The 23896-nt window shown below is 44.5% G+C and overlaps 1 protein-coding gene across 6 annotated transcripts in view; it reads left to right on the top strand.

The window, feature by feature from the left end:
• The first annotated feature begins 15065 nt into the window (after positions 1-15065).
• znf608 (zinc finger protein 608) overlaps positions 15066-23896 on the top strand; it is a 90214-nt gene continuing 81383 nt past the window's right edge. For 2 of the 6 annotated variants that reach the window (XM_078214576.1, XM_078214581.1), the window contains exons 1-2: positions 15702-16142; positions 17706-18819. In XM_078214576.1, coding sequence (XP_078070702.1) covers positions 17896-18819 — 924 coding nt within the window. In that variant the 5' untranslated portion in view covers positions 15702-16142; positions 17706-17895. Of the gene's footprint in view, positions 15389-15701; positions 16143-17272; positions 17547-17659; positions 18820-23896 lie in introns of those variants that run through there. The other 4 variants (XM_078214577.1, XM_078214578.1, XM_078214580.1 and 1 more) reach the window with 4 other exon arrangements.

The following is a 23896-nucleotide window of genomic DNA, read 5'->3' as shown; positions in this document are numbered from 1 at the left end:
ATCAGCCCCTCCCCCACACACAGTAATCAGCCCCTCCCCCACACACAGTAATCAACCTCTCCCCCACACATAGTAATCAGACCCTCCCCCACACACAGTAATCAGCCCCTCCCCCGCACACAGTAATCAGCCCCTCCCCCGCACACAGTAATCAGCCCCTCCCCCGCACACAGTAATCAGCCCCTCCCCCGCACACAGTAATCAGCCCCTCCCCCGCACACAGTAATCAGCCCCTCCCCCACACACAGTAATCAGCCCCTCCCCCACACACAGTAATCATCCTCTCCCCAACACACAGTAATCAGCCCCTCCCCCACACACAGTAATCAGCCCCTCCCCCACACACAGTAATCAGCCCCTCCCCCACACACAGTATTTAGCCCCTCCCCCACACACAGTAATCAGCCCTTCCCCCACAGACAGTAATCAGCCCCTCCCCCACACACAGTAATCAGCCCCTCCCCCACACACAGTAATCAGCCCCTCCCACACACACAGTAATCAACCCCTCCCCCTATGCAGTAATCAGCCCCTCCCCCACACACAGTAATCAGCCCCTCCCCCACACGTAGAAATCAGCCCCTCCCCCACACTCAGAAATCAGCCCCTCCCCTCCGCACGGTAATCTGCCCCTCCCCCACACACAGTAATCAGCCCCTCCCCCACACACAGTAATCAGCCCCTCCCACACACACAGTAATCAGCCCCTCCCCCACACATTGAAATCAGCCCCTCCCCCACACACAGTAATCAGCCCCTCCCCCCCACACAGTAATCATCCTCTCCCCAACACACAGTAATCAGCGCCTCCCCCACACACAGTAATCAGCCCCTCCCCCACACACAGTAATCATCCTCTCCCCAACACACAGTAATCAGCCCCTCCCCCACACACAGTAATCAGCCCCTCCCCCACACACAATAATCAGCCCCACCCCCACACACAGTAATCAACCTCTCCCCCACACATAGTAATCAGACCCTCCCCCACACACAGTAATCATCCCCTCCCCCACACACAGTAATCAGCCCCTCCCCCACACACAGCAATCAGCCCCTCCCCCACACACAGTAATCTGCACCCTCCCCCACACACAGTAATCAGCCCCTCCCCCACACACAGTAATCAGCCCCACCCCCACACACAGTAATCAGTCCCCTCCCCCACACACAGTAATCAGCCACTTCACCGCACACAGTAATCAGCCCCTCCCCCACACACAGTAATCAGCCCCTCTCCCACACACAGAAATCAGCCCCTCCCCCACACACAGTAATCAACCCCTCCCCCACACACAGTAATCAGCCCCTCCCCCACACACAGTAATCAGCCCCTCCCACACACACAGTAATCAACCCCTCCCCCTATGCAGTAATCAGCCCCTCCCCCACACACAGTAATCAGCCCCTCCCCCACACGTAGAAATCAGCCCCTCCCCCACACTCAGAAATCAGCCCCTCCCCTCCGCACGGTAATCTGCCCCTCCCCCACACACAGTAATCAGCCCCTCCCCCACACACAGTAATCAGCCCCTCCCACACACACAGTAATCAGCCCCTCCCCCACACATTGAAATCAGCCCCTCCCCCACACACAGTAATCAGCCCCTCCCCCCCACACAGTAATCATCCTCTCCCCAACACACAGTAATCAGCGCCTCCCCCACACACAGTAATCAGCCCCTCCCCCACACACAGTAATCATCCTCTCCCCAACACACAGTAATCAGCCCCTCCCCCACACACAGTAATCAGCCCCTCCCCCACACACAGTAATCAGCCCCTCCCCCACACACAGTAATCAACCTCTCCCCCACACATAGTAATCAGACCCTCCCCCACACACAGTAATCAGCCCCTCCCCCGCACACAGTAATCAGCCCCTCCCCCGCGCACAGTAATCAGCCCCTCCCCCGCACACAGTAATCAGCCCCTCCCCCGCACACAGTAATCAGCCCCTCCCCCGCACACAGTAATCAGCCCCTCCCCCACACACAGTAATCAGCCCCTCCCCCACACACAGTAATCATCCTCTCCCCAACACACAGTAATCAGCCCCTCCCCCACACACAGTAATCAGCCCCTCCCCCACACACAGTAATCAGCCCCTCCCCCACACACAGTAATCAGACCCTCCCCCGCACACAGTAATCAGCCCCTCCCCCGCACACAGTAATCAGCCCCTCCCCCGCACACAGTAATCAGCCCCTCCCCCGCACACAGTAATCAGCCCCTCCCCCGCACACAGTAATCAGCCCCTCCCCCACACACAGTAATCAACCCGTCACCCAAACAGGCTGGAGACTGCCCCTTCCCACAGTCACACACATAATGTTCTCCACCCCCACACAGCAATCAGCGTCTCCAATCCCGGTCAACTTGAGTTCTCATTTTCAGGCATCCTCATATCACATGTGTGGGTGATATTTTGTCCTCTTGCTCAGAGCCCGCTGATCATTGGACGTGTCTTTGGGGATGTTGCCGTCATCCATTCAGCGCATATAACCTATCCAACTGAGTTGCCAATCACTCAAGAGGGCAATCATGCCAGGCCATCCCCGCACGTTCGTGTACATTCATAATCGGCACTCTGTCCTTCAGGAAATACCCAGTATTCATAGAATCATAGAATACTACAGTGCAGAAAGAGAACATTCGGCCCATTGAGCCTGCAGCAACAACAATCCCACTCAGACCCTCGCCCCGTAACCCAACATACTTACCCTGCTAATCTCCCTGACACGAAGGGGCAATTGAGCATGGCTAATCAACCTAACCTGCACATCTTTGGACTGTGGGAGGAAACCAAACCACCCGGAGGAAACTCACGCAGACATGGGGAGAGTGTGCAAAGTCCACACAGCTATCCAAGGTCAGAATTGAACCTGGGTCCCTGGCGCTGTGAGCATCAGTGCTAACTACTGTGCCACTATACCACCCAAATTCATTAGAGCTATCGGAGGTGGCAGCTGCTCAGCTGCTTTTCTGGCTTGCCTAAGTAGTCATGATGTGTGGCTTGTGTGGCTTTTGCTACCAAATAAACCTGTTGGACTTTAACCTGGTGTTGTACAACCTCTTATTGCCTAAGTAGTCCATGCCTCGCTACTGTAAAGAACGGTGCTGAAAACACAAACCTGGTACACACAGAACTTTGCATTTTCAGCACTCAAATTTGGCATGTCAGCTATGACTCTCATCAACTTTTACAGATGCACCATAGAAAGCATTCTTTCTGGTTGTATCACAGCTTGGAATGGCTCCTGCTCTGCCCAACACTGTAGGGAACTACAAAAGGTCGTGAATGTAGCCCAATCCACCACGCAAACCAGCCTCCCATCCATTGACTCTGTCTACACTTCCCGCTGCCTCGGCAAAGCAGCCAGCATAATTAAGGACCCCACACACCCCAGTCATTCTCTCTTCCACCTTCTTCCTTTGGGAAAAAGATACAAAAGTCTGAGGTCACGTAGCAACCGACTCAAGAACAGCTTCTTCCCTGCTGCTGTCAGACTTTTGAATGGACTTACCTTGCATTAAGTTGATCTTTCTCTACACCCTAGCTATGACTGTAACACTACATTCTGCACTCTCTCATTTCCTTCTCTATGAACGGTATGTTTTGTCTGTATAGCGCGCAAGAAGCAATACTTTTCACTGTATGTTAATACACGTGACAATAATAGATCAAATCAACCTCTCAACTTTGACATGACAGTTGCAGCCATTGTAATCCTGGTGCTGATTTCAGCATCAGGGGACAGGTTGCTGGTAATTGTTGATTCAAGAGATGAGAAGTTGTCACTGACCTTCAGAAGAAGGAACAATTCATGCTTCAGCTTAAAAGAAGTATTGAATAGTTGCAAAAAAGGGGTGCATTACTGATTCACTTGCAGCAGGGGCATGTCAGGACTCTCATTCAGTTTCCTAATGCACTGTTAATGTCACTTTTGAAAGAAATCAAGCACAAGACTGTTACCTTATTTAACGCTCAGGGAATCTATTCAAAAGAGAAAAGCCCACAATGCCTTGGAGAATGTGGCATGACAATGCTGCGCCTTTGCCTGGATTCATAGGGGAATACCTGTGCAGACTTGACAAGATATATATTTTAAGGCTTTTCTTCTTCCTCTTTGGCGATCACTCGCTAACGAGTATGATTGTCCACCCAAGGAACTCTGTGTTACTGGTCCTGACTTCTGTGGGTCCCTGTGTAGCTGATGAGGCCGAACTGAGAGCCGCATCTTCGATCCATACATTTGGCAGGTGTTCCCAGGAGGTGGGTTCAATCCTTGGTCTCCAGATCGCTGGTATTCTTTTCTCAGGCTCTTTTCCCGGTCCTCCTCTTCCCATCAGGTGTCCTCGAAGAATTGTGTCGCTTCAGCCAGGAGGTTCTTCCAAGTAGGTCCCTTCTGAGCAAGGATCTCCCAGGCGTTGATGCCTGTGTTGCCTTTCTTGAGATCAGCCTTCAGGGTGTCCTTGAAACGCTTCCTTTGTCTTCCTCTTAGATGGTCAAAAATATTTGTGATACAAAGTCTTTCCTCAATGGCTTGCCAAGCCATTTCAGATGGCATTTAAGAGACAACCACATTGCTGCGGATCCGGAGTCACATGTAGGCCAGACCAGGTAAGGATGGCAGATTTCCTTCTCTAAAGGACATTAGAGTTCCTAATACTTCCAGTAATTCAGTATTGCTTCTCTGTTTTGTGTTGAAAATGGCATAGGACAGAAAAGAACAGATTTGTATGTCGAAGGCTTCTGTGACCTCAAGATAGTGTTTAACACGCTCGACTCAAACTAATTGTCTCAGAGTACATAGAAGTGGGGAAAAGTGAAACTGAAAGCTTTATGTAAGGTCAGATTTAAAACCATTTTGTCCTGTTTTTCTTCTCCTTCTATTCAACATACGTACATCAACATCCAAACACCACACCATTTAATGCTATACCCTCTCTTGATTCTTTTCCCGTGCCCCATGGCGCATGAGGCAGATGAAGGACATGTTTACATCTGTTTCCGATGCCTATCTTTTCCTGAAGTGGGAAGCTACAACTTGAGGGGTGCCACTCCATATCAAACATGGCTTACCAGGAATCTCTCCCACTTTTGCCGTTTGCCATCTGCATATTGGAAGGTTTGTTATTTTCAACCTCTTTGATTGTTCTACAAGCGCACTTTCCATGGCCATGGAACTTCCGGCTCAGAGGCTACCCACGGTGCTACAGGATCTCCCATTATGCTATATTGCTGTGTAAATAATATTTGAAAGCTGTGATGCATGTCCAGTAAAAACTGGCTGCCTGCCTATGGGCTGGGGATATGTTCTCCTATTTGGACACTCCTTTGGCCTACAGAGCACCATGCTGGAGGCAAGGTCCTGCCTCTTGCCTGTGGGAAGACCTCCTTGCTCTCCACACTGACCCCCCCCCCCCCCCCCCACACCCTTCACCACCCCACTCACCTCTCCTCGGGTGTAGCCATCACTATTTGTCAACCTATGCCTACAGCAATGGCATCAAAGGCCATCTTTTCCAATGACGCTGATGTGTCTGAAGAGCTGCCATTCTCTCATTGGTTAGCGGTTCTTGGGAGGGGGAATTCTCATTCAGAAGGCCCCCAGGAACTCTAAAGGCAGGCAGTTAAGTGTTTGATTGAGATTGAACCATCAAGGCTCCTGGAAAAGGCCTCATGGGGTAGCCATGGGCTCTCTGGTCGGCGGTGGATGGGGCCACCACCACAGCCATTAAGTTCAGCCTATCATTTGTATTAACCCCATGTATTGTACAGGTTAGAAAAAATACTTCCAGTCAAAGGAGAAGTAATTTTCAAATTCTGTTCTCACCAGTCAACATCGAAGTAATACTTTTACTTAACTGCTGACATTTGTGCTGTGTTCTCACGTAAGTAATTCTTTCTAGGTGGGGCAGTTCTATTTACTGCTGATATTGCTATTCAAAGGTGAGATGGGTGAGAGTTACTATAGCTCCACATATTTTAGAGAATGTTATGATCAAGGTCTGTAGTGCTCTACAATTCAACCGCAATAAAGTTTCTGTGGAGTTTAGCACACACTGCAGAAGGTTTCCCTGGCTATATTTTCTTTCCCCAATTCAGTTTCCTATTGTAATTGTACTTGAGCCAATAACTGGCTTATTAGTACATGGCATTCTAAATCCAAATGATATTATGTGACATCAATCTTCTTATCGAGACTGATGTGCAGCTGCTTAATCCCCATGCATTTCACATCTTGTACAATTCCCCTGTGCATAGCATTTTTTACTTTAAAGGCGCTAAATAAAACAACAAGTGTTTATATTGTGCTTTTAATGTGATAAAACACCCCTAAGCACTTCACAGGACCATTATAAGACAAAACCTGACCCCAAGCCACATAAGGCAATAATAGGGCAGATAGCCAAAACATCAGTAAAGGTAACAGGTTTTAAGGAGTGTCTTAAAGTAGGAAAGAGAGGTAGAGAAGCACAGAGATTTATAGAGGAAATTCCAGAGTTTAGGGCCAAGGTAGCTGAAGGCACGGCCACCAGTGGTGTAGTGATTAAAATTGGGGATGCTCAAGAAGTCAGCGTTAGAGGAGCGCAGATATCATTTACGGCTGTAGGCTAGAAGAGGTAAGAGGGATTTGAAACAGGGATGAGAATTTTAAAATCGAGGCACTGCTTAACCAGGAGCCAATGTAGGTCAGCAAGCACATGGGCGATGACTAAACGGGGCTTGGTATGAGTAAAGATGTGGTCAACAGAGTTTTGGATGACCTCATGTTTATAGAGGATTGAGTGTGAGTGGCCTGCCAGGAATGTATTAGAGTAGTCAAGTCTTGATGTAGCAAAAGGATGGATGAGGGTATCATGAGCTGAATCATAGAATCATAGAATCTATGGCATGGAGACAGGCCCTTCAGCCCAAACTGGTCCATGCCGACCAAAATGCCCATCTAAGCTAATCCCATTTGCGTGCATTTGGCCCATATTCCTCATAAACCTTTCCTATCCATGTATCTGTCCAGATGCCTTTTAAATGTTGTCAATATCCCTGCCTCAACCACTTCCTCCGGCAACTCATTCACACGTACGTACCACCCTCTGTGTAAAAACGTTGCTCCTCAGGTTCCCATTAATTCTTTCCGCTCTTAACTTAAACCTATGCCCTCTAGTTCTCAATTCCCCAATGCTGGGAAAAATACTGAGTGCATTCACCCTATCCATGCCTCTCACGATCTTATATCTTATATAGTGGGGGACGGCCTCACCAACATCCTGTACAGCTGCAACATAACTTTCCAACTTCTATACTCAATGCCCTGACTGATGAAGGCCAGCATGCCAAAAGCTTTGTTCACTGCCCTATCTACCTGTGACTCCATCTTTAGAGAACTATGCATCTGAACTCCAAGGTCCCTCTGTTCCACGATACTCCCTAAGGTCCTACCATTCACCGTGAAGGTCCTACCTTGATTTGACCTTCCAAAATGCAACACCACACACTTTTCTGTATTGAACTCCATTTGCCATTTCTCGGCCCACTTCCCCAGCTGATCAAGATCCTGCTGCAATTTTTGATAACCTTCCTCACTGTCTACAATACCACCTATTTTAATGTCATCTGCAAACTTACTGATCATGCCTTGTACATTCTCATCCAAATTGTTGATATAGAGAACAAACAGCAATGGGCCCAGCACTGACCCCCGAGGCACACCACTAGTCACAGACCTCCAATCCTATAATCATCCTTCCACCATTACCCTCTGCTTCCTACCATCAAGTCAATTGTATATCCAATTTGCCAGCTCTCCTTGGATTCCATGTGATCTAACCTTCCAGAGCAGGAACTTTATCAAAGCTGAAACAGGAACAGAATTGGGTAAGTTACAAAGGTGGAAATAAGTGATCATGATGGTACGAATATGTGATCCGTAACCAAATATGGCATTATGGTTGCAAATATATAGATGTGCAGAGTATGAAAAGAATGGAGGTTATCACACTCCATAGTTTCCGGCTCCTCAAATGGATTTGAGGGGGAAATTTTAATATGGGTCTGATTGGGGTCAAATGACCGGAAAATGGCTCCAACCAGCCAACTTCCAACTTTTATTCCGGCAGGCGACAAGCAATCAACCTGCTCCCAGGAGGAGACATTTTAATTACGTAAATTAGGCCAGTAGCCTTGAATTTAATCAGCTTTTCAGTTTTAACTGTGGCCAGTTGGGATTCCCAGGCTTTGGAAGCAATGCAAGGACAGCATCCAGAAACTTCCTCCTGTCCCCAGGAACCCACAACCATTAAACCTCTCCTCATTATAATCAGGCTTAACCTGGGTCTAGGATCAGACTCCACGTCACCTGAGGGTCTGAAACCCTCCCTGGGGTGAGGAAGTGGACTGCCCCTCTCCGGGGTCAGGGATCTGAACTCCCTCTTTGGAGGGATCAGGAATCAGACAATTGGGGAATGCGTGGCCAGGAATTTGACCCATCTGGGATTGGGCTTTCCTCCCCTCCGCCCTCCACTGGGCTGGGGATCATCCCCATTTTGTATTGTATCCCCTGTCCACCAATCCTTGCCTATCATTAGATCAGGCATTGCAGTTATCTGGTCCTGCTGTCTCTTCTCCAATGTCACCCCACTTGACCGGGAGCAAAGCCTGTCAACTGGGTTGACTTCTGGTGGGGGCAGGGCTTGTAAGTAGTGTACAGCACAAGTTGTGGAGTTAAAACTCCAAGTTTGTCATGGCTCCCTAGTGAGTCAAGTTCAGCAAGTATAAAGTGCAAGATGTGCAATGCATGGAGATGGAAAAGCTTGAAATAAATCTGATTGGAAGATTCATGTCAGATGACATTGTTTGGTATTGGATACTTACTGCTTAACATTTAGTTACCGCATGGCAACTAGCTATCTCACCCATCAAGTCAAAAAGTAAAGTAAAATAATTAGGACAATAATGGGAGAAAAATGATAATTTTCTCCAGTTTAACATTGACTAAGTAGAAGCAACCATGTTTGGCTCTGTCATTCATCCCCTTTCTCTTTTCTGATCGCTTTGCAGGCTGAACGTGTTGATGAATAACCTTGATTCCTCGGTTTGATCATAAGCAGAGCTTAAAACTACACATCTGGATACCATTAAGACAGTAGTATTGTATCTGCAAAGTACCATCTGCCTTCATTCTCTTTGCATACTCATCTCTAAATGTTCATTCATGTTTTCATCATTCCAAAACTTAATTTCCCTCACTGGCTTTCCAAATTCTGCCGTAGTTAATCTTCAACTCATCCAGAACACTGATGCCCATTTTGTCCTCCACCAAATCCAGCTCACCTACCCTTGAATTCCCTCTCCCAATGATATTGTTTTTAAAAGCCCTGTCATAATTGCAAATCTTATAGCAATCTAGATCCAACCAATGTTTGCATTCCTCTTTGTCTCTGTTCTGCTCTTTTCTCACTCTTCGCTTGGCACCACCCCTCTGCATATTGGAACTCTTCTTCCAAAACTTCCCCAGCTCAAAGCCGCCTCAAAACCTACCTCGGCATCCGTATGAATTATAGAATCCCTACAGTGCAGAAGAGGCCATTCGGCCCATCAAGTCTGCACCGACTCTCTGACAGACTATCTTTACCAGGCAGACCTCTGCCTTGCCCTATCCCCGTAACTCCACACGTTTAGCATTTAACCTACACATCTTGGGACAGTAAGGGACAATTTAGCATGGCCAATTCGCCTAACCTGCACATCTTTGGATTGTGGGAATATAGGCTGTCATCTCTCAATGTTCTCTCCCATTTCCTACTTTGTGTCCCGTGGTCTCCTGCAAAATGCCTTGGAATGTTTGTTAAATGAAAGGTTCTATATCAGTGTGTAAATTATTGTTCTTCCTCTAGCTTTACAAAGGAATAGAGATTAAGTGATAGATGGGGTTAGCATGATGTCTTTCCATCTCTGCAATCTATATTTAAATAAAGCTCAGATTAATGGGATAACAATCTCTGTTATCCAGGAGCAAAAGTACTATGGGCAAAGAGCTTGGTCACTCTCAAGTTGGTTTCTCACGAGTACAATGCTACAATACAAGCTGGTCACAATTCAAGACAAGTTGTTATTGAAGTGCCAATCTTACCCAGAGAAATCATAAAATATGAGTGATATGAAAAATCAAGAAATTCACAGGGGTAAAACAGAGGATGATTTTCTATGATTGGGCCAAAGCATTATTGGGACAAAGTAAAGTCAGCTCTATTGTGTAATCATTTGCATTAGAGTGTAAGTGGACTTGTTGAATGCTGATCCTTGGAACAAAAATAATCAAAATGGAAAATTTAGGTAAAACAATATCTGGTTTATTGCGTCATGTGACATCTCACTGGGTTCAGACAGCACTTGTGGACAATATGCATTTTCAATTTAATATGTGGTTGGAGTTGTACAGATGCAGAATTCAAATAGCATTTACAATGCATTGCTTCAAATCAAACTGCATTAGCGCCAGTAAGAGCAGCTTTGAGTTGTGCAAGACCTTCCTCAAAACTGAATTTTGAATAAGCCTACTGCCACTTCTTCCAGTATCCATTGTGATCCAAAAAAGGATGACTATAAAATAAAACATTAATTTTTAAAAGAATTAAAAGATACACTAACCAATAGATAGAAAATGCACCAAGAACCAAGATAACAAAAACCTCAAAGGGAAATAATATTTCTCTCATATTTTCTGAATGATTACACTATTCTAGAATGATGCATTTAAAGCTAATATGAAAAATAGTATTCTTGAAAATAAACAAGTTATATTTTTACTCACAGGTTCAGAAGACAGTGCTGTGTAATCAATATCTCTGGTAATGTTAGTCAACAGTAGTTTATGAGTACTGAGTGGAATTTTTATTTCAATTACATTGAACCAATTGACTAAGCTGGCAAGAAATTAATTGTTTCCCAAGGTGCATTCAATTGAATGTTACTGGGGACATTAGATTACTGAGTCACCCCTCTGGTGCATAAACCTGGTTGTTGAACTCGATCCAGTGCATTAACTTAGAAATTCAACCATAGTAAGAAGAAAAGGACAGATGTGCAATTCAGTATTTGGGCATGAATCAGAAAATAAATAACATTTGGGCCTAAAGCCAGTTTGTGTTAGTTTGGACACTTTGGTTCATAGGCTAAAGCCCCAGAGCAACTTTGCTAGTACAATGAATTCACCCTCATAGGAAGGGGCAGGGAGCCAGAATCTTAGGGCTTGTTTCTGTAGGTGTTATGGAGCTCACTCAACTCCAAAAGACAGTCAAATGGGAGTTGATAATGTGATGAACTACAGGGAAGATTAGAAACTAAATTCTTTGCACAGTGGGTGGTTAGAATGTGGAATTGTCTGGCACAAACTATTGTGGAAACAATATTCACAAATTAAGCTGCTTGAGAAAGGAAATAATATTAAATTAAGTAGGGAATAAGCAAATCAGAATTGAGATTAGACTTGGTGACTCAGAGTAAAATACTGGTGTGAATTTGATGGATGGAATGGTTCTATGATTCTATCATTTCATAATATTGGAATACAGCATATTTCATATATATACATACAGTTACAGAAGGAAAACCTCAAAAAACATTTATGCTGCATAAATTACCCTGCAAAGACATTAAGTAAAGGTCAAATGGGAAACGACTATATTTCAAGAATACAATTAAGACCGTGAAGTTAAACAAAAAAACAGTCATATGTTTCTAATAGTGTACTTTGTTGTATAAAATTGAATTATTTTTAAAGATATATATAGACATATTTGAAAATTATTGTAATGGTTGTTAGGCAAATATCAGAGTAATAAAATAACACATAAACCACATCTGTTTTTATTTCGGAAAGAAAATGAAACTGTGCTGATAAGAATGTTACAAATTCTGATTTATTGTTTTATTTTTGTATTGCAAAGCAGTTCAAAGAAAGGGATTTGTGTCTAATTAAACCATGAACCCTAGCCTCTCCCTGACATTGTTTTTGTCTGTTTATGATCTGATACAAAAGAAAGATTTACTACGTGTGATAACGTGCCTCCTCAGCTTGCTCACGATGTACATCATAGATTGCTATTCATTGGCTAGGCAAATATTAAACTTTCATTTTTATTATTTTTAAAGGGCGAAACCTCCTGAACGGATTTTGTTGTGGCAAGCAGGACACATAAATGAATCAATGCAAACAACAGTGATTCATTAACAGAAGGCCGCAGTGGCCCAGTGTTAAAACATATTTTGGATGTGGCTTTTCCAGATGCCTGTGAGGAGGTTATTGTGAGAGCTACCCCCTCCCCCACGCACAGTCGCCTTTGTAGAAACACTCAGTGGAAGGATGGGGAAATGATCGCTGCTTAATGCATTGCCACGGGCTCAAAATAAAACACGCTCAACATGTCCAAACAGAAACATTGTTATCAACCACACACACACAACGAAAAGAAGCTATTGCGAAACAACGACTACGACCTCTGCAGAATGTGTTTATAGTACAATGTGAGTGAAGCATGGAAGTTGCACATCAGCTAAACTGGCGTTCGGCTGCAAACATTCAGGGTGATCGCTTGGAATACATCATATTTTAACATGCTGCCTGTATAGGGGGAGAGGGGGCATTGATTGTCGGGCATTCGCATTGAGCTTACTGCATGTTCTGTACTCAAGCAAACGTTTGCTCTGCAAATATTGTCTCTGATGTGTTATCTAACAAATCGAGTGGGGGGAGGGCGCGCTAAGGGCAAGGGCAAATAGCAAAGAGGAATGAATACACAAGCCGTCCTCAGAGAAACACCATTCGCCATATGGTTCACTTGCCACACAAACATGCACATAGCACACCGGCGATTGCTACACTGCAGAGCAGGCACACCTAGAATGGCTCGGCGGATCAGGGATGTGAGTTGTCCAGCCTTACAAACCAGGATCATTCCAGATTTGATCCCCACTTTTTGGCGGAATTCAGTCAGATTTGGCCTTTGGAGCAAAAAAAAAACGCTTAGGCGTGATATTGAAAGGCGACGGCGGGTGAACGTGGATGGCAGAGATAAAGGGCAAAAAATATATTTTAAAAAGAAAACGTGAAACAGATTCACATGCATCAATGGACGTATTCACAACACATACGCATGTGGAGACGCGCGCAAACACCACAGAGCAATGCAAACGCGTCTCAGTCACATTGCAGAGAAAACGCACATAAACCATGCAAGTTACCCACCGCAGAGCAACAGCAGATATTTTACACTCAAGCCACACACCACAGAGCAGACATGCACCAAGACAGTAATAAGACATAATAATAAAATACATATACACAACAGACTCGCATATAAACGCTGCAAGCACAAGAATAAGCACGTAGCTCGTATACAGAATTCTGAGACAGTCATTCTCTGGAATATACAAATGGAAAAGGGACATATACACCACCAATGTAAACAGGCTGTCTATACATACTTTGGTCACATTATAAATACTGGCATACAAGAAGAGATGGGACATTACAAAGTGATGGGGAAAACTTTATTTTAAGAAGTGCGATGAATCGTTTCTAACATTTTTTCCCACTCAACACTGCAGAATATCCATCTCGCTTGGCCTGAGGTAATGAACCCCGCCAGTCCGTGTACCTTAAACATGGCAATGCTTTTAACCTTAGTTTTTAATTCAATGTCACTGCACTCTGGAAGTGTTAGCTAAAAGGGCACAGATCAAGAAGCATACGCCCTCCCCCGAGTTCCCTTGTAATTGTTACCACCTCCTATTGGAACAATGAATATACATGGGAAGAGTAAACATTCTTGCATATCTAATTTAGGGACCAACGCATGCATATAGGACCATATGACATCAGAGCAGAATGAGGCCACTCGGCCCATCGAGTCTGCTCCGCCATTCAATCATGGCTGGTACATTTCTCATCATGTGGAGATGCCGGCGTTGGACTGGGGTAAACACAGTAAGAAGTTTAACAACACCAGGTTAAAGTCCAACAGGTTTATTTGGTAGCAAAAGCCACACAAGCTTTCGAGGCTCTGAGCCCCTTCTTCAGGTGAGTGTTCACTCACCTGAAGAAGGGGCTCAGAGCCTCGAAAGCTTGTGTGGCTTTTGCTACCAAATAAACCTGTTGGACTTTAACCTGGTGTTGTTACATTTCTCATCCCCATTCTCCTGCCTTTTCCCCATAACCCCTTATTAATCAAGAGGGAAATTACAGGATAAAATGAATGTTTCTGGCTATCATGCATTCAAAAACGTTCTGGATAACGACATATTTTCCAAATGTGTTCAGTTATTTACATGGAATAGTAACGCCCACCCCCCTCCGATTTTAACGTGCATCGTTTAAAATCACAATCAGCTTCAGTATGTGGGGTATATTGGCTGAGGTGTTAAACAGAAGGACAAGCTAAATCTAAATATTGCCTGCAATCTGTATTTTCTGGATGCACAGGGAAGTAATTGCTGGGGGAAGAACAGGTTGCCTTCACTGTAAACAGGCGCGATATAAATGATCTGGATGGTGGATGCACTTTATTATAAATCCAAGTCCCGTGACCTAAGCGTTCTGGATGAGGGTCTGAACAAAATCTAAATGTGTGCGCTTCCCGGAGTCAAATGTTCTGGATGAGTAGAAAGTCAATGTAACCATTTGTTTTAAGGCGCCCGGGAGCGAAATGCTTGGAGCTGGCTCAGATAGCTGGGTGCTTGTTTTGGACTGTGACGGAACAAGGGGGTGAAAGTAGCTGAATTCGCTGGCTAGGCTCGCTAAACGCTCCACTGCTGGGAGTTGAATGCTCCAGTGCTGGCTCTGCTGGAAGCTCCTTTGACACACAGGGACTGACTTGACTCTTGGGCTGGAAAACTCAGCTCCTCTCTCTCTCTCTCACACACACACACAGATGGGAAAACGTGCAGCCAATGGCTGGGCTGAGTTTCATAAAAGCTGTGTTCTGAGTGGCTGCAGGGCGAATGGTTGTGAAACAAAGGACAGGGAGCTGGGTCTGGGAGCAGGGAATCAGAGAGAGAGAGGCACACACACACACACACAGAAATGTGCACCCAGCAAAACACACACACAGCCAAGACAAGCCAACACAACCACTAAAACACATCGACACTCAGGACAAACCAATGCACACCCAGCAAGACACACAGGCAGAGAGGTAAAGGACAGGTAGCCACGCTAGCACATTTGATTTGAAAACAAAACAAACCAAAAAAAAAAATGCCTTTCATATCACACGAAGACCAGGGCAAAACCGAGCCAGTACTGATCGTAAGTATATTGTGAAATAATCTGAGTGTAAACTTTTTATCAATCACACCAGAGATCGTATCTTTTTGGCAAGAGAAGTGAGTTCTTTTCAAAGTTCCTTTTTTAAAAAAAATTAAAAAAAACTTTACTCCCCGATCCGAGTTTGGGATAAAATCGGGCTATAATTAAATGTGATATAGTTTTGACCCTTCTTGTTGATTTGACAATTGTATCCGGTGCCGCTTCCTTATTTATTTTACCTTCCACGATTTTGTTCTTAAAGGAGGAAACACATTTGGCTATTAGTCCCTCGTGACACTTACCGTGCTAACTTGAGCTTGTAAATAGCTACAAGTTTTTTTTTGTTGAAGTTGACTTTAATAAGCATTTACAACTGTCGATCTGGAATGCTGCTCTCCCCACTCCCCTCCCCTCCCCTGCTTTTATTGCTGATATGAAAGGAACATGCAGTGTGTTCCAAAGATTTGTGCTTAATCTCAACCAAGCGACAGAGAGCTGCTCCCGATGAGATTCCCCACACCACCACCAACACCCCCCACATTAAAATTGCAAGATTTCAAGTTTTCCCCTTATTTTTTTTTGTTTAAACCACTGAGGCAGGATCAGTTTTCTGCCACGCTTGTCACCGATTTTTGTTCTCACGTCAAGCTACAGGGGATCTTGGATTCACGTGATTGAAGCTCGAACTGTAACAAAATAGCTGCTTTTAGGTGGTTGGTTGTTGCAACCTCCCCCTTCAAATCCATCAACAATTCATTACAGCTTTTAGCTCTAAACGCCAGCTAATTAAACTGTGTAGCTCCTAATCCGAGTACAAGATGACAGAAAATGGTAAGCAGACAATCGTCAACGTTTGCAACAAATCGCTCCTGCTTGTATAAGATATTTTCTTTTCGCTCTCCACATTCCCCCCCCCCCCACCCCTTCCTTCCAACCTTCCTTCTCCCCTCCCCACCCCAGCCCCACCTCCTCCCCCCATGTCCTTGTCTTGTTGTATTTGAAACTGTCGATTATGAAATTACCACATGATTGACTGGCGTCGTTTCCTCGCTTAATTTGTATGTTTGACACTGTTTTGAGAGACGATGGTGCCACGTCCGGACAGAATGTGTAATCCAGTCCAGGTTTCTGCTGCTATTTTTCCACCACCACCACCTCCCCTCCACCCTTCACTAATTTATCCCAGGGTTAGCACATTCTGTCTTCGTTCAACCGGACGCTTGTAGTTTATCTTTCTTCTTCTCTGTCCCCCCCCCCCCCACCCCCAAACCACCACCAACCCCCCCCCCCCCCCCCCCGCCATTCCACCCCCTTTCTCTCTCTCTTCGGTGGCATAATCATTTACTGATCATTATGATGTTTCTTAAAGTGTGCGTTTTAAGGCAGAATGTGAAGTTTGAAAACTTTAAATGATTTTTAAAATTCTGGACCCGTTGGTGAACCCCCCCCCCACCCCCTCGCCAATGTAGATATATCCCCATGTATGTTTACTGATGGTGGACTTTTACATTATCTTTCGTTTTACTGTGAAGAGAGAAATGATCCTGTGTGTGTGTGTGTGCCAGGAGAAGGAGGAGAGAGAGAGAGAGAGGAGTGAAACATTGACTTGAGGTTTAGAATGTTTCTTCCATTATGTATTACATTGAGATTAGCACAAGTTGTGCGGAGGGTGGGTGATTGGGATGTATGGGGGCAAGTGTTGCAGATTGTGATGATGTTTTATTTTGGGGTTGTGGGGAAGAGGGGGTGGGTGGGGGGGGGGGGGTGGGCAGTGGGTGGGTGGGTGTGATGCCGGGGAGGAGATGTTTGAATGATTTCAAGGTAAGAGTTGCTGAAGCTACCCATGATGCATGCTTTTCAGACTTTGAATGGTTACACTGATCTTTGTCAAACAACCTCATTTGCGGTCAGTGGGGCCACCTTGGTGCAGAGCTCATGGAGCGCGAACGTGCGCTGATCCGGTCCCAGCAATGCGTGCTGCTTTTTACCAAAGGCGCCTCTCTCTCGCACGATGATAACTTTTTCAGATGTTAAACGTTTGGCAAAAAGAAAGAAAAGGAAAAGGGGTGGGAGAGAGAGAGAGAGAGAGAGAAACAATCAAGTCCGACTTTAGTGTGTTTCTAAATTCCTTTCTGCTCTGTGGCTGTTGCAGTCATCTCGTCTCTCATTCGGTGTGAAATTACAAAGGTCATCAATGGAAAGGGCGACTCCAAAGACCTATTTTTACAAAACCATGTAATCGGATTGTATTTTTAATATTGGGAAGTTTTCGTCTGCACGCAAAAAAAAATTAAAAGGGGGGGAGGAGGAGGCAAAGGGAAGGGAGGGGGGGGAAGGAAGAAAAAATGTTGGTCTTACCCAACAGCCGATTTATTAAGTTTTATCTTTTTGCAGGAAGTAATTTATTCGGGTGTGTGGATCGTGTGATTCGAATATAAGGGCAATCTCTCTCTCTCTCTCTGTCTCTATCTATATAAAATAAACATATGAGAGGATTGAAACACGTGGCGGAGAAGCGAATGTCCTCCCAGATCCAAAGCAGTGAAGTTCATCCAATTTTTATCCAAGAGCTCCTATCTTCAGGATGTCAGTGAACAGTTCCATTGCTAGTAGTAAAGGTGTTGATTCAAACGCGGTTGATACTTACGACAGTGGCGATGACTGGGAAATTGGAGTGGGGAATCTGATCATCGATTTAGACGCGGATTTGGAGAAAGACAGGCAGAAGTTGGAAATGAATAACTCGAGTGGCAGCAGCGGCAGTAGCAGCATTACAGCCAGTGGTAGCAGCAGCAGCAGCAACAAGGAGTGCGGGGCCAGTGTAGCAGCAGCGTCAACCCTTCCTGATAGCCTCAAATTCACCTCCTCCTCGGTCCAGCCGCCTCCCCCAGGCAATTCCCACAAGGAGACTGGCAAATCCAAAGTGAAAAGAAGCAAAACTTCCAAGGATGCTAATAAATCTCTGTCCTCTGCCTCACTGTATGGGATTCCTGAAATTAGCAGTGCTGGCAAGAGGCAGGAAGTTCAAGGGCGCCCTGGAGAGGTTTCTGGCATGCATTCAGCCCTGGGTCAAACACTGAGCAGCAGCGGCGGCGGCGGCGGCGGCTGCAATAATAACAACAATAACATTATTAATAACCCCGCCATTGGCAATTGCACTAAAGGCAAGGAGGAGCGAGCGGCCAAGGGCTCGGGCAGGGGAGGCTCGAAGCGGGACAAGGAGGCTGGCAGGTCCCGCAAGGATGGCAATAAGCAGGAGGTGGGAGGGCAGCAGCACCCTGGCCAGCCCCCGGTGCCGGTGACCGCCGCCGCCTCGCACCTCTTTAACTTCGCCCCCAAAGGCGGCGGCAGCTCCTTGCAGTGCTGCGGGGAGCCCGCAACCCGCATCCAGGACATCAAGAGCACGCTGGAGTCAGGAATATTAACCCACCCCATTGTGCTGAAAAAAGATGATGAAGAGCGTGACGAGGAGAGTGCCCGACCTATCAAGAAATTGAAAACTGAAAAGGTAACAACACACTGATTTTGTGTTTATTTAGTTTTTTTGGTGAGTGTGTGTGTGTATTGTTTTGCTGCCTTTGTATTCTTCTTGAATGTTTTATTCCATGCAGGCTGGTGGGTAGGTGCAGAGCAGGAATGATGATGCCTTGCTAAGAGTGACTTTTACACTCCAGGGCAATATTTTTGTTGCTTTAATTCAAGTACCCGGGAATGGGGGTGGTGGGGTGTGGGGGGGGGGGGGGGGGGAAATAAAATCATTTTGTGCTTACATTTCTTTAAACTGCTGACAACTGTCACCAACAACCCCAAAATTATAGTCGTTCGTTTGTGCAATAATATCTGATGTGTTTGGTTCTGTTAGAGGGCTTGAGTCAGTGAGAAAAGTCAACATTTTCACTGATTTTTCTCTGCCAAGTAACAGGCTGGTGTTATGCTCACACACACAAACAATGGAACCAACTCCACAGCTGGAGAGAAATTAGGTTATTGTAATCACTGCTGTTTGCCTGAAGGGTGGAGGGGGGGTGGGGGATGGGGGGGGGAGAGGAGGGGTGGGGAGGAGGTGCTTTGTAATCAAATACAACACTAAACGCCTTCATAAAAGCTGCACTGGCCTTGCCTTCTTGGAATGCAGAGATGGTTGATATGGTGCCTGGCATTTTATTAACATCAGTATGGGCACCATGATCTCTGTTCTGTGGATCCAATTTGAAAGGAAGTTTGCCCTTGCCTTCCATTGTTAGTGTGCAACCGGGCTTTTGGTATGTTGGTAATTATCCAAAGGCTGTGGAGTTTCTCAGGAGGCTCTGATCCATTGTTGGTTGGGTAATAATGGGGTCAGTGGAATTGTGCCATTTTAAGAAGCTTGCCGATTACTGCGAGTGATAGTTTCACAATCGATGCCCTTAACATCCTGGAAAAAAAATCCTGCAGGTTTCTTATTTCAGATAAGAATGTCTAGACCAGTGCCCAGTGTTTAAAATTGCCGTGTGTTGATATGAACGGTGACATTTTTGTGATGTACATGATGTGAAGTGTAGAAAACTTAAATAAAATTAGACCTTTCAGAGTAATTACATCCTTTTCATAATAGTTTGTCGGGCACCTTGTGATTTACTTTCCAACCTTTCCCTTCCCATTCAACTGAATAAATTTATTCCCTGCAATGGAATTGGTCAGTCCAGTCAGAGAGGATTTTGTTCCAGTGCATAATAAAGTGAATTCCCAGCGTGTTGAGGTGGTGACCTTTGCATTTCTGCTGATACTACTGTTGGAAACTTCAGACAGCAGCAAGATTGGCTGACTAGGAAAACGATATTTTATTTGATTAATTTTATTGCTGGAGAAACAGTTTGAAGGAGACATTGAGATGTTAATAAAGATTTAAACAGTAAAGTGCAGAGGCTAATGTTCCATAGTCTATTAGTCATGAGAAGGATATCTAAACAGATTTGGGATGCTGAGGAGATTGGCAAACTGTTTGACATGCTTGACAATTCCCCAATCAAATCATTTTACTTTGGTCTCCAGCAGACTGCAAATTGGGAGCCGTTTTAATCTGCTTTAAATATCAAGATAACTTGCTCTAATCTGTTCTTCACAATGGCTGTGGTTAAAGTTTCAAGACCATTTGATTGAATTTGCTGGCTGTGCAGAATGCAGAAAGCATCGGTCCCTGCACCCCTGAGCTTTTTTAATCTTTCAGCCAAATGTTCAGATTCAACAGTTTTGTTTAGCAGGCAATCTGTACATTTTCAAATCCTAGAGGCAGGTGTCATGGCAACAGAGATTAGAGTGGTGTGGTTTCACTACTCCAATTTCTTCCTTATTTATACCTCAAATAGTCTCCTGGGGAAAATGTTTTAGTGTGTCTATTTCTCAAAACAATCAAGACTGTGTGTACAAAACCAGCGCTTGCTGATGTTCAGTCAGTGAGTCATAGGGAAAAATGTCCAGTATCGGACTGCTGCTTGCTTGTCTTGATTCTTCCCAGATATAATTGACAAGCACATTCTATTCATTCTCGCACAGCCTGTTTTCCTTTTGACTGCTCCAGAGATCATTCAGATTTAAACCTGCAGCATTCACTGGATATGGCTTGAAGGGAATGACATGGTATTGATATGGAACCCATGGTCTTAATGTACACACTTGTGCCTTGTACTTGTTATTTATTTGAAAGGGAAAGGCACGTTTTGTTAAACCACGTTGTAACAAGCTGTGAAATATTTATACAGTTGCCTGGTTTAAATGAGGTTGAAGACAAATATGTCTAACTATACTTGTTTGATTAGCAGGTTGCTAAAGGTACAAGGTAAATCCTTGGGAGTTGTAGTCATTGTTTAATCTCGGCAGTGTGTTTGCAGGTCTATTCTTGGCCTGTTTATTCCATTTGTTTGCTGCAGTTAGTCATGTAAAACATGATAAATTGGAGCCTATTAAAGCTAATTATTTTTGTGACTCTGTTTCTGACTGCCTTTTATGCCAAAAACCACAAATATGTTGTAAAACCTGCCACTCCCTACACGTATTGCTCAAGTAAAAAGCAGCCTATAATTTGAGTTGTTTGAGCTATTTCTATGTCGCTCATTTTTGTGGTTTAGCTGTTGCTAACATGTCTGACTTAAGTAGACTTGGCAAGACTAGTAACCACTCCTAGGAGTTTGCAAAATCCTTCCAATATAGGGTTACCTAATAAAGGCTTGTCAGCACCCAATCCTTCACCAATTCCATGTACCCAATCCACAAAATAGAATTGTGCATTTCATTGGCTTGAGCTAAGGCAATAATGAAGTGAACAATCATCAACTGGATTAATTGATTGAATTGATAAAGTACAGTACAGGAATATAAAGCACAGCTGGAAAGCCAATCCAGTTTCATGCACCACACTGGAGTCTTCTAAGTAGCACTGATATTGACTGTAGAAAACACGCTGCAAGTGCAGGCTTGAGAGTCCTCATAAGGCTAATATCAGGGAGGAATTTGTCACCTTTTGAAAATGATGCAGTGATACATTTCACAGCTGAGAATTGCGTTCACAAATGACTTGACGTACCATTAATGCGAGCAACTATTTTTTCTGTCACATTAGACCAATAAATAGAAAGGAATGGTACTGAAAATAAGTTGCGGCCAGAAACACATTTTCTATTGGGTCTTTTATGCTTGTTTTTGTTCCCGCTGATTAATTGAATGGAAACATACATATACCTTCCTGTTCTTTGTATGCTGCTATCAATTGTCTGTTACAGTCTGTGGCAAAGGACTGTAAGTGGTAAGCAGTCATTAATGAAGAAAGGACAGATTTGTTTGAATGTGAGCGGTTTAAAAAGCTGACTCAAAACTCTGCAAGAAGAGGTTTGGCTGGTGAATGGTACCACAAACTAGCACGAGTCCCTGCAGAACAAAAAACTCTTCAGTCTACTTAATGCTTTGTAACTTTGAATAGTGTGACCAGAGCTCTTTCAGAGAGGGTGAATGAGCTGGTGGCCTTTGACTGCTGAGAACTTTTTGGACGAACTTATAGTGACCTCCCAAGATCTGTGAGACCAGAGTTGCTATCGATTTTTTTTCCTACTAATGAGTTGCATTTCTAATTTCATTTGAAAAATGGTATGTTTGTAAAAACCACTAAAATGTCATCTTAATGGATGTGGCTTTAAAAGGAGACCAGACTAGAACGTGTTATTATCAAAATTTATTGTAAAGTTCAATGTTAAGTGTTTAATATTTGCACCCTAATATTTATTTTCCTACATCACGGTAGCGTCTACACTTCAAATGTATTTAATTGGCTGTGAAATGCTTTTGGATCTCCTGAGGTCATGAAAAGCCCTGTGTAAATGCAAACTCTTTCATTCACCAAAATTGGAGCTACAAATTTTAACTAACAAATTTAAGAGGACTGTTATGAGGAAGCAAATCACATGAGCCTCCTAGGAGAGGAATTATTATGTGTGTTCTTTAACTGCTGTGGACTTCCTGAAGTATTACAGCACCACCATTCAAACACCATGAATATGGAATCGGAAATGTGCATCAGGTCTCGAGAAAGAAGAGGTTTCTTGTATAAAGTTGAAACGAGGAAAGGGAGGATTATTCTGAAAGCTAGCCAGCACTTAGCAGATTGCTTTGATGTGTGTGTGTTCTGAACGGGCCTTCTCACTGATTTCTAGGTACCAAAAACACATGACCACAATTAAAGTTGCAGAAGCCACTGAGTTTCTCAGAGGGGGTTGTGGAAGGGGGTTTTGCACAGCACAGGCCGATTTTTACTATGACAAACATTCATTTATATAAGATCTGAAGTGCCGTTCAGTCATTGCAAAAAATATTCTTAGATTTGTTAAAATATAGGAACAGGAGTGGGGTCTCTGAGCCCCTCCTGCCTGCTCCATCATTCAGTTACATCATGCCAAATCTGTAGCACAGCTTCATAACTCCATCTTTTGTTCCACGTCCCTGATTACCTACAAGAGTCTATTGATCTCTATCACGAGAATTCAGCTGAATCAAAAATCCACGAAAATTAAACTCAAAATAAAAAGCAACCAAGTGGCAGATGCTGGAAATCCAAAACAGAAGCAGGAACAATGCTGGAAAAAACTTAGCATCCGTGGAGAGAACAGGCAAATTAATGTTTCAGGTCTGGACCCTTCACAGAAAGCTGACTGGTCTGTTTCACTGACCTGCTGGGTGTTTCCTGCTTTTACCATTCCTGTTTAAAATTAAATTCTATTGACTTGTTAAAGTATTTAAAGCCGGTGCTTTATGTGGTTACCTAAATCATCTACAATAGTTAAGAGAGACTCGCTTCTGGTTGGTGTGCGCGCAAGTAGTACTTCAGAGCAATGTCTCCATGCCCCCTTCCCCCAAAGAAATTAGTTTTTTGGCCGCAGACTCTGAGCAATGGATAACAATCACTGTTCTTTGTTCGAGGTCTTTTTATTGAGGCTAATGACTGGTCTTGTGCCGCTCCAAGATAAATGACATTATCTCTGAGAGGGCTGACAGGAAACAGACATGTTAATAGTGAAGCTGCAGGGAGGATCTTCCCTGTTCCTTGCAAAAGAAAAGGCAGG

Source organism: Mustelus asterias, chromosome 6 (assembly GCF_964213995.1).
Source record: "Mustelus asterias chromosome 6, sMusAst1.hap1.1, whole genome shotgun sequence".
Lineage (NCBI taxonomy): Eukaryota > Metazoa > Chordata > Chondrichthyes > Carcharhiniformes > Triakidae > Mustelus > Mustelus asterias.
This window is presented reverse-complemented; position numbering and strand designations above follow the sequence as displayed.